The sequence below is a fragment of the Larimichthys crocea genome, chromosome VIII, assembly GCF_000972845.2.
Source record: "Larimichthys crocea isolate SSNF chromosome VIII, L_crocea_2.0, whole genome shotgun sequence".
In the NCBI taxonomy this organism is placed as follows: Eukaryota; Metazoa; Chordata; class Actinopteri; family Sciaenidae; genus Larimichthys; species Larimichthys crocea.
In genome coordinates this window covers 33,653,429-33,673,311 of record NC_040018.1, presented here as the reverse complement: position 1 = coordinate 33,673,311, position 19,883 = coordinate 33,653,429, and the positions used below count along the sequence as shown (strand labels likewise).

The following is a 19,883-nucleotide window of genomic DNA, read 5'->3' as shown; positions in this document are numbered from 1 at the left end:
CGTTGCTTCACGATCCTCTCAAGGCTGCTGTTGTTCCTGGTGCTTGTGAATCTTTTTCTAACACACTTTTCCTTCTACTCAACTTTCTATAAATATGCTTGAATATAGCACTCTGTGAACAGGCAGCTTCTTTAGCACTAACCTTTTGTGGCTTACTCTCCTTGTGGAGGATGGCAATGACAATGTCTTCTGGACAACTGTCAAGTCAGCAGCAACCATTGGACATTGTGAATCTATAATTTTAACTTTTTCACAATATTCAATTTTTTTGAGATACTGAATTCTGGGTTTTCATTAGCTGTAAGCCATAATCATCAAAATTAAAAGAAATAAACACTTGAAATATTTCACTGTGTGTAATGAATGCATTGAAATAAATGAACTTTTCCACGATATTCAAATTGTTTGAGCTTATGAAAATATCACTACAACATTAAGTTTGCAAAATGTACACAAAAAGCAAAATAACATGTGATGTAAAATCATTTGTTGACACTATAGAAAGAGAACGTTGTGTCAAATTTTCCATTTTTCATTCGTACAAGAGATAATAACAGATGTGTATAAATAAATATGCACTCCATGTCTGATCTCATGTTATTTTCATAAAACCTGGGAGAAAAAAAACACTTACAACAGAATGTTTTTTCCCCCTCTGGGCACCCACACGTATAATAATAATACAAATAAGTGCGGTTAATATTATATAGTGTGCTCTTTCAGGCACACATAGTATAAATCAACAGATCTAGATCCACATTCATCAGATACACTAGGTGGCACACAAGTTGCAGTAGAAAATGAATGACAACCACACCCATGAACTACTATACCGTGAATCCGCTCCGCTCCTCCCACTGACTTTTCATGTAAACATAGTTTAGTGCAACTGGGTGGAGTCTTCAGTGTTTTTGGCCCATTATGCTGCTTTATGCATATAATAATGTTACATCAAAGTCGTCATTGGGCAGGACAATCTTTAAATTGTAGAAAACTATTCTATACTATATAGCAAAGACTGGCTCGGTTCTAGTCTATTCCAATATCAACCAATAATCACTTTATATAGGTGTACATTACTTTTATAGAATCTATAGATAAACACGAGAATGGGATATAAAAGTTATAATTTTATGACATCTTAGTTAATACATGTCGAAGTAGCTTGAAATGTACGCAGTTAGAATAAAAAGTGAATGCCGTGTGTTATAGATAAATAACTCACTTCGTTATGAGCAGTAACACCCCTCTGAGAGGGCTGCCACACCCAGTGAGTTGTTCACGGGCAGAGTTGACTCAGTGTAACAGGACACCGCCGTGCAGTCTGAGTCTGGACAAGAAAGCTGTGCCACAAATACTCTGGCTAAAAAAGAGACGCTGTTTGAACACAAACCACTGCGAAGAAACAAGTTTGAGCCAACATGGAGTTCTGCTTGAGGATAGTTTTACTTCTTTTTCTCGTTTCTGGGACATTAACACAAGGTAAGCTCCTTATCGTCAACCATAGGCTGTTTAATGGTTACTCTATGGTTGTGGTGTGTTTGCTGCTCTTGCCTTTAATGGCGAGGCGGGAAAAAAAAACAAAACAACTTGAAGCTAATTTAAGCTGCAAAGTATAACTTTTGTTGTTGTGAGGTTATTAGTTACATCATTTTCCATCATGCGGTCACAGTGTGTGTGTGTGTGTGTGTGTGTGTGTGTTCACAGCCTGAGGACTCCATGGGTTAATGTGAGAAGACCAAAAGGTTATTGTGTTATATATGCACAGAACCAGAACACAAACATGTGTGGGTTCAAGGTTTATTATTTAAACTCCCTCATGTTGCTAAACCTCCAAATAGCTTATATCTATATTATAATATATATATATATATATATAATATATAATATATATATATATATATATATATATATATATATTTATATTATATATTATGTTTATATATTACATTACATACATTACATTGCATTTAGCAGACGCTTTTATCCAAAGCGCTTACAGAGGAGGACATAAGCTGAGAAAGGTGTAAAGGAGCACAGAGTAGTTGTTAGTTTTGTTAGGCAGGGAGCATTCTCGAAACAGAAATTTTTACAGTTTTTTAAAGATAGAAAGGGATGTTGCTGTTCTAGTAGCCGTTGGTATATAGTAGTGGTTGGATATATATATAATATATATATACTATATATATATATATATAAACTCAAATGTTATGTAATCAAACCTCTAACATGACATTTTTGAGTTTAAATAACTTAAAACATTAATACAATTCATTTTTTTAATGGCATGTCCACAGTGTCCTCAGCTGCTCCTTTTTTGGTCTTTCTTCTGGTTCATATTTTTCCCCCCTCCTTTTATTTGGACTATTTTGCCAGAACTGGAAACATCTTGTCTAGTCGACGTGCGACTGGAAAACATCTTGTCCGTCAAAGTCCCGTGGAGAGTTTTTATGGGTTTATACAAATGAATGAACGTTTGGGATCGCCTGTGGAAATAAAGAGTTTTAACAGGACGAGATGAGATGAGATGGTGGAATATGACGTTATTATGCAGCCCAGGGGAAGTCTGTTTGACATTGTGGCTGCAGCTTTTACATTCTTAATCCTTTTTTTCACAACTTTTTTTGATTCATTTTTTGATCGTTTATTGTCAGGAAATGTTCAAAAAAGCCCAAAAAGTCAATGAATCATCCAATCATTGATTCACTGCAACGTAGGACAAAGAAAAGAGGTGAAACTCGAGTTCATGTTTGGTGTTTTTACTTGAAAAATTATGAATCTGATCTAAATAGTTCTTTCATTGACTTACCATCAGAAACTAATATTATAGACAAAAATATACATGTATGTATATGACACATACTGTGTGCGTACTCTTGTGTTACGTTCGTTGCTTTTCATGGTCTTTCATGGACTAGGCCAGACATTTCCAGCTAATAATATATGCAAATACTACAGAATACAGTCATGTATTAGACAATGTGTACTTGCATCTTTCTGGAACACTTCCCAGCAGTTTGGGGAACTCCATTTCCTGCGTCAGCAGCTCCGTAAGGAGACACTTTTGCCAGCATGACGTGGAAAAACTGACCTCAGCCTCGTCCAGGAAGTTTTTGGGATAAAGACCAACACAGACAGATTGGATCTCATCAGAATCAGAAGAGGAAGCTTACAAATAGTCACGTTATGTCCGATAAAGCTCTGAACATTACCCTTTCCTCCCCAGTGAAGGCGACGAGGGCTGCCAGAGTAAACCACAGGCACGCGAATGAGAAGTAGATGGCATGCCGTCTGGTTAGGTCAGGCTGATATGTTTTGTAGCTTAGTCTTGGCTGGTGTGCGATCTTGAAATTTGACTATATCCACAAACTTGCTTATTCATTCTTTTTTTTTTTGGTCAACAGCATCTGGAACATAACAAAGCCACAAAAGAGAAGTTTTCTGAGGAAAATGAAATCATAATATTAGATTTAAACGACCTGGACCTGGTCATATTGGAAGGCAAATCATAGCTGGAAGATAAAACAGCACTCTTGAATATTAGAGCCCCGGCCTTTTAACCTCATTTAACCAATCCATAATGATGTCTGAGTACAGTGGCATTAAACTGCGGTCTGAGGACAATGTGTGACTTTTTGTTTTTGAGACACAAAATAATGAAAATATTGATTATCAAACACAGCCATAGGCAGGCCAGTCTGGTTCAGCTGAATGGATTTCTCTGGCTAACAGCAGCTGCTGTTCAGGAGTATCTTTCACTGTTTGTTTGGAGGTGTTAGGTTCACACACAATCACTCTCAATAACTGCTATGTAAACCTAACAAACCAAACATCCTGTCAACCTGAAAGTGTCTGAAAGTTACGCGGAATGGGCGAAAGTCGACACAACCCGAGAGGAATGTGCTGAATCACTCCAACAGCTCTGATAAATCCACCGAACACAACATGCCCAGCAGCAAACACAGTCAGAGAGGGAGCTGGTGAACATGTTGGAGCGGCTAAAGAGTCACATATTCCCCTCAGGAGTTGATTGAATCCAAAGACACAACTCTAAATTAATAATCAGTCACGTGTTTCTGCCTCTAAGTAGCCATAAAATCACCTTTCATAGACTGATATGTGGTCAGAATGGCATGCTGGCATTAGTATGATGGAATACTAACTATAAACTGTAAAAGGTGGGTCAGGATTATTCGTTAAAGATGCATGATATATATAGGGGCTAGGCCTGTGTTGAAAAAATCGATTTTCCGATTCTGAATCGATTTGCATATTAATTCCTTAAGATCGATTCGTACATCCAGAGATCGATTTAATTAAATTATAATTTTAATACATTTTCCCCCGGTGAACTTTAACCCCACTAGTCCCGTCATTGAATTGAAACAGGTGTGCAGTTCAATGCGAGGTGCGTTCAATGGCCGTCGGAATGACTATGATGCGTTCACCAACGTGGGAAAAATGGAAATTCACCATAAATATAATAAAACTACAGACAAAAGAACACTCAAGGAAAACTCTACAACTACCAGCCACTTCTGCACGTTCTCTTAAAATAACTGAGGCGATTGCGGGTTACATTTGCAAAGATATGCGCCCCTATTCTGTTGTTGAAAACGAGGGCTTCAGGCGACCAAAAAAATGGTTTTAATAACACTAACCCGAATCGAGATCGGATCGGATTATGATAATCGATTCTCAGTCTTGAGAATCGGAATCGAATCGATTCTTAGAATTTGAATCGATACCCAGCCCTAATCGGGGCTGATACTTTATCGCTCAATAATGGAACATTTATATCATTATGTGTTATTCTAATTATCCCATAATAAAAAAGCTGATGTCTGTTTCTCCTCGCCACTCTCACCAAGTGCTTGCTCATGGTGGGAACTGTTGGGTCTCTGTAGATAATATAAAAGTGTCATGAGACACGGTTATGATTTGGTGTTATATAAATAAAACTGAACTTGATTGACCTGAATAGTGTTAACAGAAGTGATGTCAGAGATATGAAATCGTCTGTTTTAGCTTTTCCTGCATAAACTTCAGGTTATGAACTTTTATTTAAAATACAAAAAAGTGAAATTATGGGTTAGCATATCAGCTGAAACGAAACTCATATCATGCGTCCCTGCTATTTGATGCTGGAAAACTTTTATTGTCATGTTGGTTTAATAATAACAGCGCATGAAAAACATTAAATCAATAATAAACAGTGAGCATTCAGAAGGCTGGATGTGATTTGTTGTCATGTAGCTGCAGTGGTCTGCTCTGTCTTGAAACTTGTATGACAGCATGACACCAAAGAAGAATGCACATATGAGATTAGCATGTCCTTGAAGTAATCCTTCTATGGGCGTCTGTTCCGTGATGTGTAACCCGGCCTGTCCGCTCCGCGTGTGAGAAACAACTCCTCCAGTTTGAGTCGTGACTCACGCTTCAGAGCTGCTCGGTGTAGCAGTCAGCGCCGCCTTAGCAACTGGCAATATTTTTTATTGATAAATAAGCTCAGGGATCAGCCCTTTTTAAAAAAAAGTTCTCATGTGTCCAGCTGACTGATCAGAATTTGTCATAATGAAATACGTAGGATCTCTAATTCTTACTGACTTTTTATTGGTGGGCAGAGTGACACATGGTACGAAGAGCTGGTGTTCCTGGTAGCATTTTGCATATTTACAATACTCAACTCCAACTTTATTTAAAGCAGCATTCATACAAACATGCAGCTTCACAAAGAGCAAAAAGCAAAACAGAAAAAAAAACTTTTTCATCAATAAAATCTTCAAATCAATCAAATCAAATATAATAAACACACTGCACTCCACTGGAAAATGCTTTGCCAACCCAGATGCAAATATTACTTCCACCTGGTAACTGTCGTGAACTGCACCAGTCCGCTGTACTGCTGATAAAACCATGACCCAGATTTCGTCACACAGAGTGTGGTGAAGCTATCTGCGGTTGTCTGGCACACACACACGCGTGCTCACACTCTGCACACACAAACCTGAAAGTGTGTGTGCTGTGCTGTTCAGATTTCTTGACTTATTCTGTGTTTGTTACTTCACACTGAACACAGGCTGCAAATGAGACTGATGGGAATGTCATTAGTTATATATTAGTAAACCAGAAAACTTCACTTCATAACTCTCACGTCTAAATTTCATTGTGTGTATTTGTGTTTTATAGATGGCTTTGATTTGGGGGACGCCCTCGGCCCAGGTAAACCTGACATAAATATGATATCTAAAGCATACTTCATTTTCATTTCATCAGATGTTCAAATTCAGACCAGTTGTTACTTTAAATAATAAAGAGCATATTTAATCTGCCTGAATAGAAAAATTGCCAGCCATAACTGTTTATATCTTTCTGCCCACAGATCCCACTCCCAAACCTGTTGATAAGCCACCAAAGAGTGGAGGAGGAGGAGGGGGAGGAGGTGAGTCTGCAAATAATGTATTGTTGTTTTTGTTTTGATTTCTTACTTTACATCATCATTAGTTATATATTAGTTAGGTAAAAACCAAAAACTTCACTTCATAACTCTCACGTCTCAGTTTCATTGTGTGTATTTGTGTTTTATAGGTGGCTTTGAATTGGATTTGGGGGACGCTCTCGGCCCAGGTAAAAAAAGTGAAAAATTGCCAGCCATAACTGTCTATTTGTATATTTCCACGCAATCTGTACTCACTCCTTTGACGCAGTAAAAGCTTCATGTAAACACATCGTCGTGCATCTGTTTTTTTTATTAATTATGAATTTTAGAATGGAATGATAATATCTTTCTACCCACAGATCCCACTCCCAAACCTACTGAAAAGCCACCAAAGAGTGGAGGAGGAGGTGAGTCTGCAAATATTTGATTGTTAAATCATTTATAATACATAGATGTTAATGCACAAGCTGTTCTATGATATATGATATATGATATTCTATATTTTTCTTTTTGTCAACAAATGTAAAGCATACTTCCACAGTGAATGTGTCCAATAAGTGTGTATTCGTGTTTTATAGACGGCTTTGGACTTGATTTGGAGGACGCTCTCGGCCCAGGTAAACCTGTGGAAAGCCTCTCTGAAGTGAATTTGATGTATGGTTCTGATGGAGTCAATGAATATGTTTTTACTTTGTACCCACAGACCCCAAACCCAAACCGAAACCTGCTGATGACCTACCAAAGAGTGGAGGAGGAGGAGGTGAGTCTGCAAATCTTGTATAGTTGTTTTTGTTTTGACTTTCTACTTTACATCATCATATTCTATATTCGTCTTCTTGTTCATTCATTTCTTGAAGGCGGTGGAAATTTCGACGACTCGGACTTGTTTGGTGTTAGTGATGGGGACTACAAGCCTGAAGGAGGAAAGAAGAGAGCAGGAGGTAAGACATCAGCAGCACCCCGAACGCTTCTCTATTTTGATCTGCTGCTGCTCTTTATAACCTGTTTTTTCCTGTAGCCAGCTGTCTGATCTGTCATCAGATGTGTGTGTTCAGCCTGCAGGCCTTCATGGTTAAATATACACTGTCTGTTTTAATTCAGCAATCCCAATGTGACATCTGAGTGTTTGTAATGTTCTACTGTCCCACACAGTCACGCTTGAATATTAATGCACTTTACAGACAGGAAATGATACAGGGCCTGTTTCAACAGATATTAGTCAACATAACTAAAGTAAATCCTTCATGCAGCATTCAACATGTTCTTATTGTCACTCATTTTGTTTAGTAATCATGCTATCATCTTTGTATTTGGGGGGTTCTGTCCCACCCTTGAACACTGTGACTAAACTCTGGTGTCTCCTTAAGATTCCTTTCCTTTGTTTGTATCTTGTTGCCCTTCACTACCACTGACTCAGCTGAGCAGAGACTCCTCCGAGAATGACCCAACATTTATCTAATGTCATGGCAACGCTGACAGATTCTGATCCGCCTGTTCACGAAGGTGTCGTGCCACTTCCTGATCAGTGTGTTCTTCAGGGAAGTGGAAGTAATGTTAAGTGAACAATTACAGAGAGAGTCGTGTGGAGAGAGTCGGTTTCACACAGGAAGATGGTGGTGGTTTCATGATATTGACTCAGCCTGTAAACCACCCAATGCCCTCACATGCATTTTTTTTCCATAGAAACCAGTGTTTTGCAGTGTGAAGACACAGTACCAGACACTCAGAATTGCCACCCCCAGTCAGCTGCCTGTCCCTGCACATAAGCATGGGCCTGTCATGTTCAATTGGCTAACTTCACTACACTCCAATAAATAATAAACTAGAAATTAGAAGCATTCTTACACATGTAATGAATTCAGGTTTCTCTCTTTTACCAAACTAAGACAGCCTTGTTAACTCTTATTAACACACACCTGTTTAAATACATTGAAACAAACAGAAACAACAAAGAATCAAACCACTGAATCCAGATGAGAGTCAGATGAGCTTCTGGCTGTACAGCTGTCGAATGAGTGTGTCGCCGAACAGCAGCTCTCACTTAAGTCTTCAGAGGCAGGCCATCACATTTTTAAAATGAAATGGCAAAAGCCCTCCGCCAAAATAAAACCGGCGACGGAGTCAGCCACTAGTTGAATTATTCGTCCAGTCACGCAGCCCTAGTACACATCAAATTAGTGCTGACTGTTCTCCTGCCAGTCGGTGTTTGAGAGGTTTAGTTTATAGTTTTTGGAACTTTGATTGTTGGTAATTGTCGTTAACGAGGTAGAAATGTAGGAGAGAATCTACTTTACTTTTATTTGACTATAAAACATACTACCACATCAGAGGAGCAAAAAATAATTAAAGATTTATCCACGTTCATTTAATATTCAACAACACAGATTGACCTGTGACCTTCAGAATAAAAGCACTGTCCTACAGTGACACTGTCCTACTATTCATACGTTATTTGTATGCGACGCTGAGGCATGTTTCTTGAGAGAATAAGTTCTGACAATCAGTTAAAGTTTTCATTTTTATGTGCAGCGGATGTGATATTAGTCAATATTCTACTCAATAATCAGTTTGTGCTTTCTTTTATCTGGTATAACAAACAAATACCACATCACATGACTTAAAAAAAGAGTCGTAGTACCAGATAAACGCTGTGGGGAGCCTTAGTGCATCCATTCACGCAGTTTAACAATCTGTGGACACCCTGCCAAATCCCCCGGGCCTCTGAAGAATACAAATACAATAAATAATGAATTCTGGATGTTGTTGTTTATAAAGACTGTTGCGGGTTCCAGCAGTGTGGCTCCACTAATATTAATTAAATACACACATGTTTAATGCTGCTGTTTTCCACGGTGACAAAAGAGCCTGTTTCCATTGTCCAGTGAAAAGAATCATGGTACTGAGACAAAGCTGTGGAAGCTCTCGTCTTTGTCTCCATACTGTTGTTTAGTGAGAGCATGGAAGTAATTAGTTGTTCCTCCAAAGAAAGAAAAAGGAATAAAAAGCCACAGGCTCTCCGGTGGAATTAGAACCACATGTGTAGTTTTCAGATGTGATTCTATGTGATGGTATACATGCAGCAGCAGCAGCTCTGCTAACCTGTTATTAACTGCAGCTTACTGCACCAGAGCCTCTCAGCTGGGATTTCACTTCTGGTTGTATAAGAATACCCATCTGTTGTGTCTATTTGTGTTCAGAGGGCAAAATGCCATGGTAATACCCAGAGTTACATTACTGCCTCCCCTCAGGAATCTGCTGTTGAATGGAAAGAACCCATAAAACCCATAAAAACTGACTTTTCTCCTTTTTCTTTTGACTTCAGGTGCTGAGGACCCTGGCTACAACCAGGGTATGTTTTTATCCTTATTTTATTCTCAGTTTATCTAGACCAGTCATGAAGAGAACCACTCAACCTGTGAACAACTGTAAAATGTCAGCTGTGATCTGACTTTTTATCAGGGTTTTAACATATTCATTGTTATATCTTCAAAACTAAGAACATTTTAATCTAAGGCGCTGAACCTGGTCATTATGAGTGCGTTAGCTTCAGTTTTTAGTTTAAAAAGAACAAGAAAGATTCCTGGACTTGAACCGGTTACACGGTCAGCGCCTTAAACCACTTAGCGAACTCTGCAGTAGTTCTCTTTATGACAATCAATGATTCTTGTCGAAAGACAAAAATGATCTGATCGTCATGAATATTGTAGATTGATTTGCTTTCTTTTGTTCCTGACAGGTGGTGCTGATCAACCACAAGGTAAATCCCACTCCAGTCTTAATGTACTTCCTGTCTTTGTGTCCGTGTTCCGTGGGTGTCATTGTGGGCATCGTTATGTGCGGTCATGATCCTCTGGTTTTGTTGGGAATTTCCTTTTTCCTGTTTTAAAAGGACGTTGTGTTCATTACTTCTGTTTGAACAGTAGTTGTGTTGGCGTGTTCCACGTGCTGCCCCCCACATGTTTATTAGTTGTTATGTTTGTGGCTTTGAAAGCGGCTCCTTGGTGAATATTTGTCAGACTAATGACAGGACTTGTTAGCTGGGCCACTGAGATACATGATCAGTTGCATTTAGTTGCATGTCACCAGATAAAGCCGGTGTCTTGAGGACTAAGCGACAGTTGCTTTTGGTTTCATACTGGTATATCTTCATGTTGGTACCCCTGGTCTGGTTTCTTTGGCTAAAACCCTGCTACGATTGTGTGTCGTTGCAGATCCAGAACTTCTGTGGGGACAAATCCTGAAGATGCTAAATGCTAACATGCCAGAGGAATTCTTTATGTGGATTAACAACTTAAAGCAAACCATAGCTCCTCTGTTAGAGAGGGCCTTGGATCTGCTGCAAGCTATACCATGAACCATCAGTCTGTGCATTCTGATTGGCTCTCAGGTCGGAGGTTACACTCGACTAGTTTGGTTCGATGTCTGGCTCTGTCTTAAAAAAAAGTATTATATACTATAAAAAAATATTTTTTTAAAGTTATTTTTCGTTTTTTGTTGCAGTGCACCTCAAAACTCTGTAACTGACATTTTGTGCTCTGTACTCTGTCCTTGTTGCACTTCCTGTGGCCCTTGACCTCTGGCTTCACAGCTGCAGGTCTGTGCTTCAGCTGGAAAATCTGTATGATCAGTGTAACTGAACGTACTGAATGACCGTTCTAAGACTAGAAATTCTTGTATCACTGAACCAACCAGACAGTTACAATAACAGCACTTCAAGAGATTATATAGTGTTGACTCTAACCCTGTGATTCTGGACTTAGTGTTTGGGTGTGTACATACATTCTTTTTTCTTTCACTCTCCACCCAGCTCTCATAGTGCCATGACTCATATATATGTTGTTAGTTTACTGCAGTGTGAACTTATGTTACCTGTTGTGCACAACAGAGCCTGACAGCTACTGGATAACTGGAGCCGCCCGCTGCTGATACAGATAAAATAGGATGTTCGATATATCGATATATTGGCTAATATTGTTTAGATCAATTAATCAGACATTATCTGGATAGCACTTTTCAAAAAAGCAAAAAGGAACACAAAGTGCTTCACACAATAAAACAGCACACTGGCAATGCCAAGTTGCGCTCTGATAATGTTCTTAAGAAGAGAATTAAGATTAAGAATCTTGAGATTAATTTTAAGATTAAGATTCTTAAAATTCTTATGAAGTCATCAGGAAACACGGCAATGTAAAGTTGTGTGTAATCAGCATAGCACTGTAAATTCATACTGTGTCCCCCCAAGGTGTTTCCAAGTGGCAGCATGTAAAGGTTAAAAAGACTAGGACCAAACACTGAACCCTGTGGAACACCGCAATTTTATTTTATAGCTTTTTTTAAAAAAAAACAATGACCTATACAGTGGTCCCTCGTTTATTGCGGGGGATACGTTTTAAAAATAGCCCGCAATAAACGAAATCCGCGAAGTAAGTTTTACAATTATTATACATGTTTTAAGGCCGTAAAACCCCTAACCACACACTTTTATACACCTTTTTACACACATTTTGTACAATTCCCCCCTAATCAGGACGCAGTGCGGTTCTCCCTTAGCCAATTTAGGACGCAGAACACAATGCGCGCTCATACTGTACAGTACGCTGTAAAAAAAGCATGCAAAATTACACTGATAAAAATCCGCGAAACAGCGAGTCCGCGAAAAGAGAACCGCGATATAGCGAGGGACGACTGTACTTACAAAATTCTCTATTTTTGATACATTTTTTGCAATGATTCTTCAAATGTGCTTATCTTATATTTTATTTATATTTGATTTATATTTTATTTTATTGTGTCATTTATCCAAAATGACACAAAATTAAATATAAAAAGTAAGTAAATTACTACACATAAAAATCCCCAAAATATAACATAATTTATAGATCTCAGTTACCCCAAGGATGTTTGTCTGCATTAGGTCCTGTAAATTAAAGGTGCACACAATAATATATACACAGTTACTGATATATTTGCAATAAGGTGATATTGTCTGATAAAATCCGTGTGCTGATATAGAGGTCGGGCTCTGCTAACCTACAGAATACAGCACATGTTTATTAGTGTACTTCTCTGAAAATGTAATGAATTTTGGTTGATGTTTTGATGCTTGTTATCCTTGTTGTTTTAATTTAGCGCAGAATAAGCTCATATGACAAGAAACAAAGTGTAATTTGAAGAGTCAGGTGACTGAAGATCTGCTCCAGATCTGAGCCGTGCTTTAGGACTCGAAAACAAAACAGTAAACTTGCTTTATTTGCAGAAAATAATGTTTGCATGTGCAGAAAACAAAGCCTTTATGTGTGTTGTTCTCTGTAATGACTTCATGTCGGGACACGCCTGGTTTCTGCACAAACCATCAGTCCAAACACTTCGGATCCTCCTCAGTTTGTACACATTCTTAACATAGCCAGCATTCACAGCACTCTGCTGAGAGATGAACCTGTAGAGCTGCGGACCTCTCTTTATTTAGAACCCTCTCGTTTTAGAGCTTTGATCAGATGATGTTTTCTTCCTTTTGGCACTTCTTAGCTCATGAGTGCTTCTTTGTGTCTCTGGTAATTGGCAGGATATTTATTTCTGGTGGGTTCTTTGTAGTTAAAGCCTTTATTTCGCTTGCCTCCAGCCTTTGTGGAGTTTGTTTGTAACATTGCTGCAATGATTGCAATGTGAAAGAGTCATTAGACGTGTAAATCATAACGAATAAAACAAACCAGTTGAACCAGTTCACAGTGTGTTTGATTTCTGATGCAAGCATGGAGATCCAGATGAGCAAAGCGGGCAAATCAGGTCCTCAGACGGCCTCACAGAGTGACATGCAACAAAACTTGACAACTTGCTATTGGTCTTGTTTTAGTTTTAATACTTTTGAAGTTTTGGTCCATCGATGCTATTAGTGTCAAACATTACACCCCCTCTTCTCAGAGACATCTAGTCCTTGCTCTGATATCAGATAAACATCCATAAACCTCCCATAAGTCCTCGATAGTGACATCCTTTTTGTTTCCATGGATGGTTACCGTGTAAACAGTGCAAACAGGAACTGCAAGTAATACATTCGTTTTAATAATGCTGATTTGAAGAACTAAAAAAGGCCCACAACTACCTTAGCATTATGTCTCTTGTTTGTGCATGATGGTAGCTGTAGTTCTAAATGTTTAAACAGATGATGAGACTTAGACTGACTCTGACAGAAGAATCCAGTGGTGCAAATCCAGCAGCCATTACGTGTGCATGATATATATAATAATTAAGTACATATTGTCATATAGAATATATTATATAATATATGTGCAATGTTTGTACAAACACTATACAGTAATACCTGGCTATGAAGTATAAATGTGATAAAATCATCCGGTCACGGCAGATGTCCGTCCACCACGACCTGGTTTCTGCTTCTTGAAGGAAGTTTTTCCTTGCCACTGTCGCCAAGTGCTTGCTCATGGTGGGAACGGTTGAGTTATAGAGAGTACACCTGCTGGTACTGGTGTCCAGATACAGTTGTCTACATAACATGCTTCTGATGTCCGTAGGACAATGACACTCTACTGTTATCGATACTTTGGCACAAGACGAAGCAACAGAGAAGAAGACTGTAGTAACAATAATGTTAGATACTGTTAACATTTCAAGCTTCATGAAAGTCTTTGTCTCATATAAACTGTCCCAGAACACACAAAGACATAAAAACAAAGCGTGGTCTCGGCTAAACGCAGCACTGAATCATGATTCAGACTGAAGCCGACGCTTCAGGTGTGCTGCATGTGTGTGAGAAACACTCACATGCTCTGCATTCTCCAGCAGTAAGTCAGTGCAGGCTGGCAGCCTCCACTGCTTCTTCTTTTTTTCCGTGTCCAGGCAACGCCCTATTTTAATACACTACACCATCACAAGACACACCCCTCCTCATGACTCACTGTGGTTTTGAAGTCGTGCCAGTCAAACAGAATAGCCAGGCTTATTATTCATGCAGCCTGTGTGTGTGTGTGTGTGTGTGTGTGTTTCAATGTCATTATTATCTCTAGTGTGTGCTGCCTTGAGGCTTGGGTGTGTTTGCTTTAATCCAGCCTTTTTCTCTTTTGTTCACTGCGTTCATTCCGACTGATTCTCCAACACTTGATATCCACACTTCATGTCTTTGTGCGGTTCTAACAGTTTATTTCAGATCCGTGAAGTAAACTCTTGGTTCTGAAAACTTTTTCTGAAAACGATCCAAGCTGCAATCAAAAGTTGTTGACTGCCACCTTGTGGAAAACCGAGGTCATGACAGTTCACAATTTATCAACAATTTATCAAAGAATTACACCTTCAGGAGAGAAAAAAAAAGGTCCCTAAAAGTGAGGAATGAGATATGTATCAGGTAAACATGATTCATATTTTAGTAGCGATTGAAACATGAAATAAGTTGATTATGGAGGATATTTTGCTGCTGGTGGAAGAGCTACATCAGAGACAACATGTTTTATAAGACGAAGGAACCAAATCAATGCCAGCTCCGGTCTTCGTTGAGTCGTTTGTACGATGCAGAGTAGGCCAGAACTGTACACACTGCTTCATGTTTGGTTCTGGTCCTGCAGAAGCCGGAGGCGGACAGATCGCAGCGATCGTCAGCGCCGTAGGAGTCGCTATAATGGGAGCAGCATCCAGTTACTTTGCGTACCAGAAGAAGAAGCTGTGCTTCAAGATTCAGGGAGGTCAGTACGTTTTTCTTTAGTCACAAAGAACAGGAAGTGACGTCACAGCAGTCTCACTCTTGAAATGTTCTTTGTTCAGGGCAAGATCCAGAGAGCGGTAAAGGCTACAACGACAATCAGTCTAATCCTCAGTCTGATCCTCAAGGTACGTTTCTTCTCTCACTTCCTGTAATAAAAGTGTCCACCATGAGCCTCGAGAATCTTCTGAGATTCTAACACGCCGACTCAAAATGTCCCACAGAAGTTTAGATCTCGTGACAGCCATTTACTTTCATTTGTTACCCTGTGTTAAGACAGAAGAGGTCAAACAAAGGCTATGTTTGACCCTGTAGTGTCTCAGAACTTTACAAAACAGATCTTTAAAGGTTTTCTCCAAACTCTGACTCATACATTTCCACTTCAGTAACACTCATGTACACCAAAGCTTCCAGTTTTTTACAGCTGATGAAGAAAATTGATTTTTTTTTACGTCTGTTGACAGTATTTTCTGCTTTATGGAGTGATGAAAAAAGATCTAAAGTTCCATCTGTAAAAATCTTTGACTTTTTATCCAATTTATTGTTATGTTATATCATATTCACCTGTAGTCTCTGAGTCAGATAAATGTAGCACAGTAAAAAGTACTATTTACTTTTAAAATGTAGTGAAGTAGAAGAATAAGTACAGGCAACTCAGAAAAGTACAGAACTGGAGTATGAAGATGAGTACGGAGATGAACTTCAGCTTAATGTTGGTCACAGTAACACATTCAGAGAACTACAACAAACAAACTAACCAAACCCAAATGTGTGTGTAGCCTGACATCTTGTGGTCAGCAGCAGGTAGTTTACCCCTTGACACAGTCGGGTTCAGGGTTTAGTTACTCTTTAATCCAGTCCAGACTGCACTAACTCTTGTGTTCTTTCACATTTCAGTGTTCAGCAACCTGCTCAGGACGTCTTAGACACCTCCTGCACACGCACAGGAAAAGTCAGTGGCCTTCTCTACAGAACTCAACTTCCAACTTTCAATCATCTGTCATCTTCCAGTCAGACATTCTCTGGGTCTTTGTGATTTCTTCTAGTTTAAATACAACCTAATCCTGACACGTAAACTGTAAATACATTAGCTGTGTATGATTTCTTTATTCGTAGCTATCAGTGGAGCTGTGTTGGTGATTTCAGTGGTTTTGCACAGAGCTTTGTGTTTGTGTGCTTCGTCTGTGTGTAACTACTGTACACATGGTTTTGTTTCCCTTCCTAACTCCTACACTAGTATCCTCAAATAAGTGTGCTTAGTTTAACATAGGTGCTACATGGGTTTACTGCATCATGAATGAGTTTTTTACAAAAGATGCTCTGGTGTCATGTTCCAAACTAAAAGTTCCCCCTGCAGCTGGCGTCTGAGAAGGATTGAACAAAGCTTTAAGTGTGTTTGTGTCTGTTTGCCTCAGAATAGATGATTAGTATTTTTCTTTAGCACCTTAGAGGGTTTGTTCACCCGATGTGTCCTATTAAGTCATTGTTTTAGTCTCCGCGATTTCTGCCTCCATTATTGTTGTTTGTTTTTGTGAAATGACCTCGTAATGCACAGCTCAGAGTCAGCCTAAACCATATTCCACGACAAATTATAAAACAAGCAGAGGGGGTTTCGCCTGTACCAGAGTGGCTCACATTGAATTCAACATAATGTCCATTTACAAAGCGATGTTAATGAAACTCAAGACTTCCTGCAGATGCAGATTTCAAATTAAAAGCCTACCTGTCACAGGAATAACGTCATTCTTTGAGCTGCTGGGAGGCTTTTAATTTGAAATGTGGTGTTGAGTTTTATTGACAGTACTTTAACAGTAATTTAGAAAATGTAAGCAAAAGCATTATTAAATCATTATTTTCAGTGTAGTGGAAGTGCACAGCGTACTGAATGTAACAAGAAAACCTGTAAACACAGAGGAAGTGCTGCAAACTCAGGAGGAAACGGCATCAACAGCAGATGAACTGCTTCAAGTCATAGTTTGGTTATTTGCATTGCGGTTGTATGAGGTATTTATCCATAGTGAGTGTGTTTCCTCCAGTAGACAGCGGTCAGCACACCCCAGTTTGGAGAAGCAGACAGAAGTTCGGACGCGGAAGCAGAGCAATGTCCTGCTGTGGACAGGGTCAGCAGCAAAACATGTTTTAGCCCACCTAAAAAAAGTCCAAGTGTACGCTGTATTCAGAATATTTTCATGCTTTACCTTGCCGTCACACAGTCCTTCCTGATGGGAAACTGAAGCATGTTTATCGCTCTCTTCGAAGCCACCAGGCAAAAATGTAATTTTTCCTTGCAGAAAACAGGATTTGCTGTTCCACAACTGCCTCAATCGCTTCCTTTGTTGAGGTTATTGTGCGACTTTAACCTGCTAGTTCTGTTTATAACTATAAGTTAGTTGCTGCAGACTGTGGCAGCAGTAGACCAGCAGCTCCTGTCTTCTGCAAGGGAAAATTACGTTTTTTATCGATGGAAGTCTGGTGGCTTTATCGTGGACTGGTATTACTGCTTCAGTTTCCCATCAGAAAAGACTGTCTGACAGCAGGGTAAAGTCGTGAAAATGTTGGAAATATAACATAGACTGATTTTTTTAGGTGGCTAAAATGTTTTGCTGCTTGACCCCATCTACAGCTGCACATTGCTTGACTTCTCTGCTGGTCTTCCAGTCAGCTTCTACAAACTTGGGGTGTGCGACTGCCATCTACTGCAGGCAGTACACTGACTGTGGATCATTCCCTCATACAAGCACACTTCAAATATCCCCAACTATCCCTTTAAACATGGTCAAATAAAGAAGGGAGATTACAAATAAAGGCCTGGTTCCCTCTGCTATTTGAGAATTTACAGTTTTTACAGCATAGCACAAAGATGTCTCAAATTGCATCGACATAATCATCGTGTAACTGGATTTAAATCCAGTAGAAGGAGCTTTTTAATACTAATTCTGATTGATTGTGGTGATGTGAGAAGATTGAGGTTATGAATCTCAAAGCATAAACTTACTACGTGTATACAATTTAGTAATGTGTCATATAAGTGATTGCTTAGCAGCTGTTATATAAAAGTGTAATACATACAAGCATCAGCTTTTAGTTTGTGTGAGATTGATCTTAATTTTGTGCACTGCCAAAGTCATCTGTGTCTGAGTCCTGTTTTCTTAAAGCTGCACCAATCAGAAGAATAAATTAAAAATATACCAGGTTAAATGTGTTTTTACTGCCCCCTACTGGTCAAAAAAGAATAAATGTAGCTTTAAAACCAGTTACAATGATATTTTTACCACACTGACATTTGTTTTCTTGTTTTGAGAAATTAGGAATCAATCATAGACAAAGATGACCTGACGAGACGGAGACTTGTGTAATTATTGGTTTTATTATTCAGCTTTCTTTCTGCTTGCTGTAGAAGAGCAGCAGCCATGAAACGTGGGCAACACTCTGATGCACTTTTATCTGCAGTTATGATCCATTATGTTATTCATGCCAGACTCCTCGAGTGTCATCAGTTTATTCGAGTCACAAGTGAGCATCGAAAGTGTCATAAAATCAGAACTATTGCATCAGGGGACTCTGGCTGGAGAACTGTTGTTATTGCTGAAATATTAAAATGAGTTGCACCCTCATGAGCTGTAAATACTTGAGAGTAATGTGTATAGATCCCTGCTGATTTTTGCTTTAGGCTTGATGCTGCATTGTGCTTTGAGCATTTCTGTGTCGACGACTATGATCAATTTCAAGTGTATTTTTGTATCTCAGATTTACAAGCATAGACTTAATCCAGGTATATTGGATCTGATGATTGGATCAATGTTACTTCTGTGAGTAGATTTAAAGTGTGTGTACATGTTTTCAATAAAGTTGTGTTGTACAGTTTGTCCGTGCTTTGTCATCGCCTTCTTTATATGTACTAACTTCAGCTGGAGGATGGAAGTTCATCAGTGAGTATGACAAAGTCATCTCAGCTCTTCCCAGCTAGTTTGGATCTTTCAGCCACATCTTGATGTCCTAATCACCAAACAAACTTCTGAGCTTCCTCCATCAGTGTCTTCTTTGGTCACTTCTCCTCTGCCATTATGTCTGTAGAAGCTGCATATCCCAGTTACATTTCCCAGCTCCGGTTCTGGCACAACATCGCCTCTGCTCCGTGCACTGGGCCTGAAAACCTCCTCTTCCTGGTGGTCCAAAACGCCTGTGGTATTAAACACCAACACCTTCCCCGGTGCTCTGAGCTCACAGTCTGGGCAGCATGGCTAACAAACTGAGCTAACATTAGCTAACAGCAGCTACAGTTGGCAGCAGTTTACTTCACTGTCCGTCAGGAAACATTTTCTCCATAAAATGTGGTCCAGTTTCACCAAAAGCCCAAAGTTACATAGTGTGAGAACAGACGTACGAATGACAGACAACATTCACCTGATTACAAGTCAGTGTAGCTTAGTCTATGAGAGAAAAGTGACATAATGTTGCTTTAAATTTGGACTTAATCACTGTGAACAACTTTATCTGATGGCCAACCCTAACTCTGTATCAATAGAAGTGTTGCTGTTGTAAATAATTCATGGCAGAGAGGAAGTCATCTGGCTTTGGACCTACCTGTTTTAGCAGCACCTGGAAACAATACCCATATTCTTCATAATTCAGATTATCCATATTGTAATTGTACTATGACGGCCTTATTATGAGTACAGCCATCATCTATTGCATGCACTAGGAGACTATCTGCAGTACCTTCCATTTTTCTCATAT

General features: G+C 39.2%; 1 protein-coding gene across 4 annotated transcripts; it reads left to right on the top strand.

Moving 5' to 3' along the window:
• Window positions 1–1,273: 1,273 nt before the first annotated feature.
• On the top strand, window positions 1,274–19,010 carry cd99 (CD99 molecule). 4 transcript variants are annotated; one of them, XM_027281461.1, is made up of 13 exons: window positions 1,282–1,482; window positions 6,190–6,222; window positions 6,383–6,442; window positions 6,589–6,627; window positions 6,799–6,846; window positions 7,018–7,056; window positions 7,143–7,199; window positions 7,297–7,380; window positions 9,762–9,788; window positions 10,176–10,196; window positions 15,013–15,129; window positions 15,209–15,274; window positions 16,044–19,010. In XM_027281461.1, the coding sequence occupies exons 1-13, from the start codon at window positions 1,422–1,424 to the stop codon at window positions 16,070–16,072; spliced, it is 681 nt and encodes a 226-aa protein (XP_027137262.1). In that variant the 5' UTR covers window positions 1,282–1,421; the 3' UTR covers window positions 16,073–19,010. The 4 variants fall into 4 exon arrangements, with proteins under 4 accessions (XP_027137263.1, XP_027137265.1, XP_027137264.1 ...); XM_027281462.1 differs by lacking the exons at window positions 15,013–15,129; window positions 15,209–15,274; window positions 16,044–19,010 and adding an exon at window positions 10,651–10,863 and having other exon boundaries at window positions 1,274–1,482; XM_027281464.1 differs by lacking the exons at window positions 6,383–6,442; window positions 6,589–6,627 and having other exon boundaries at window positions 1,281–1,482.
• The last annotated feature ends 873 nt before the right edge of the window (window positions 19,011–19,883 follow it).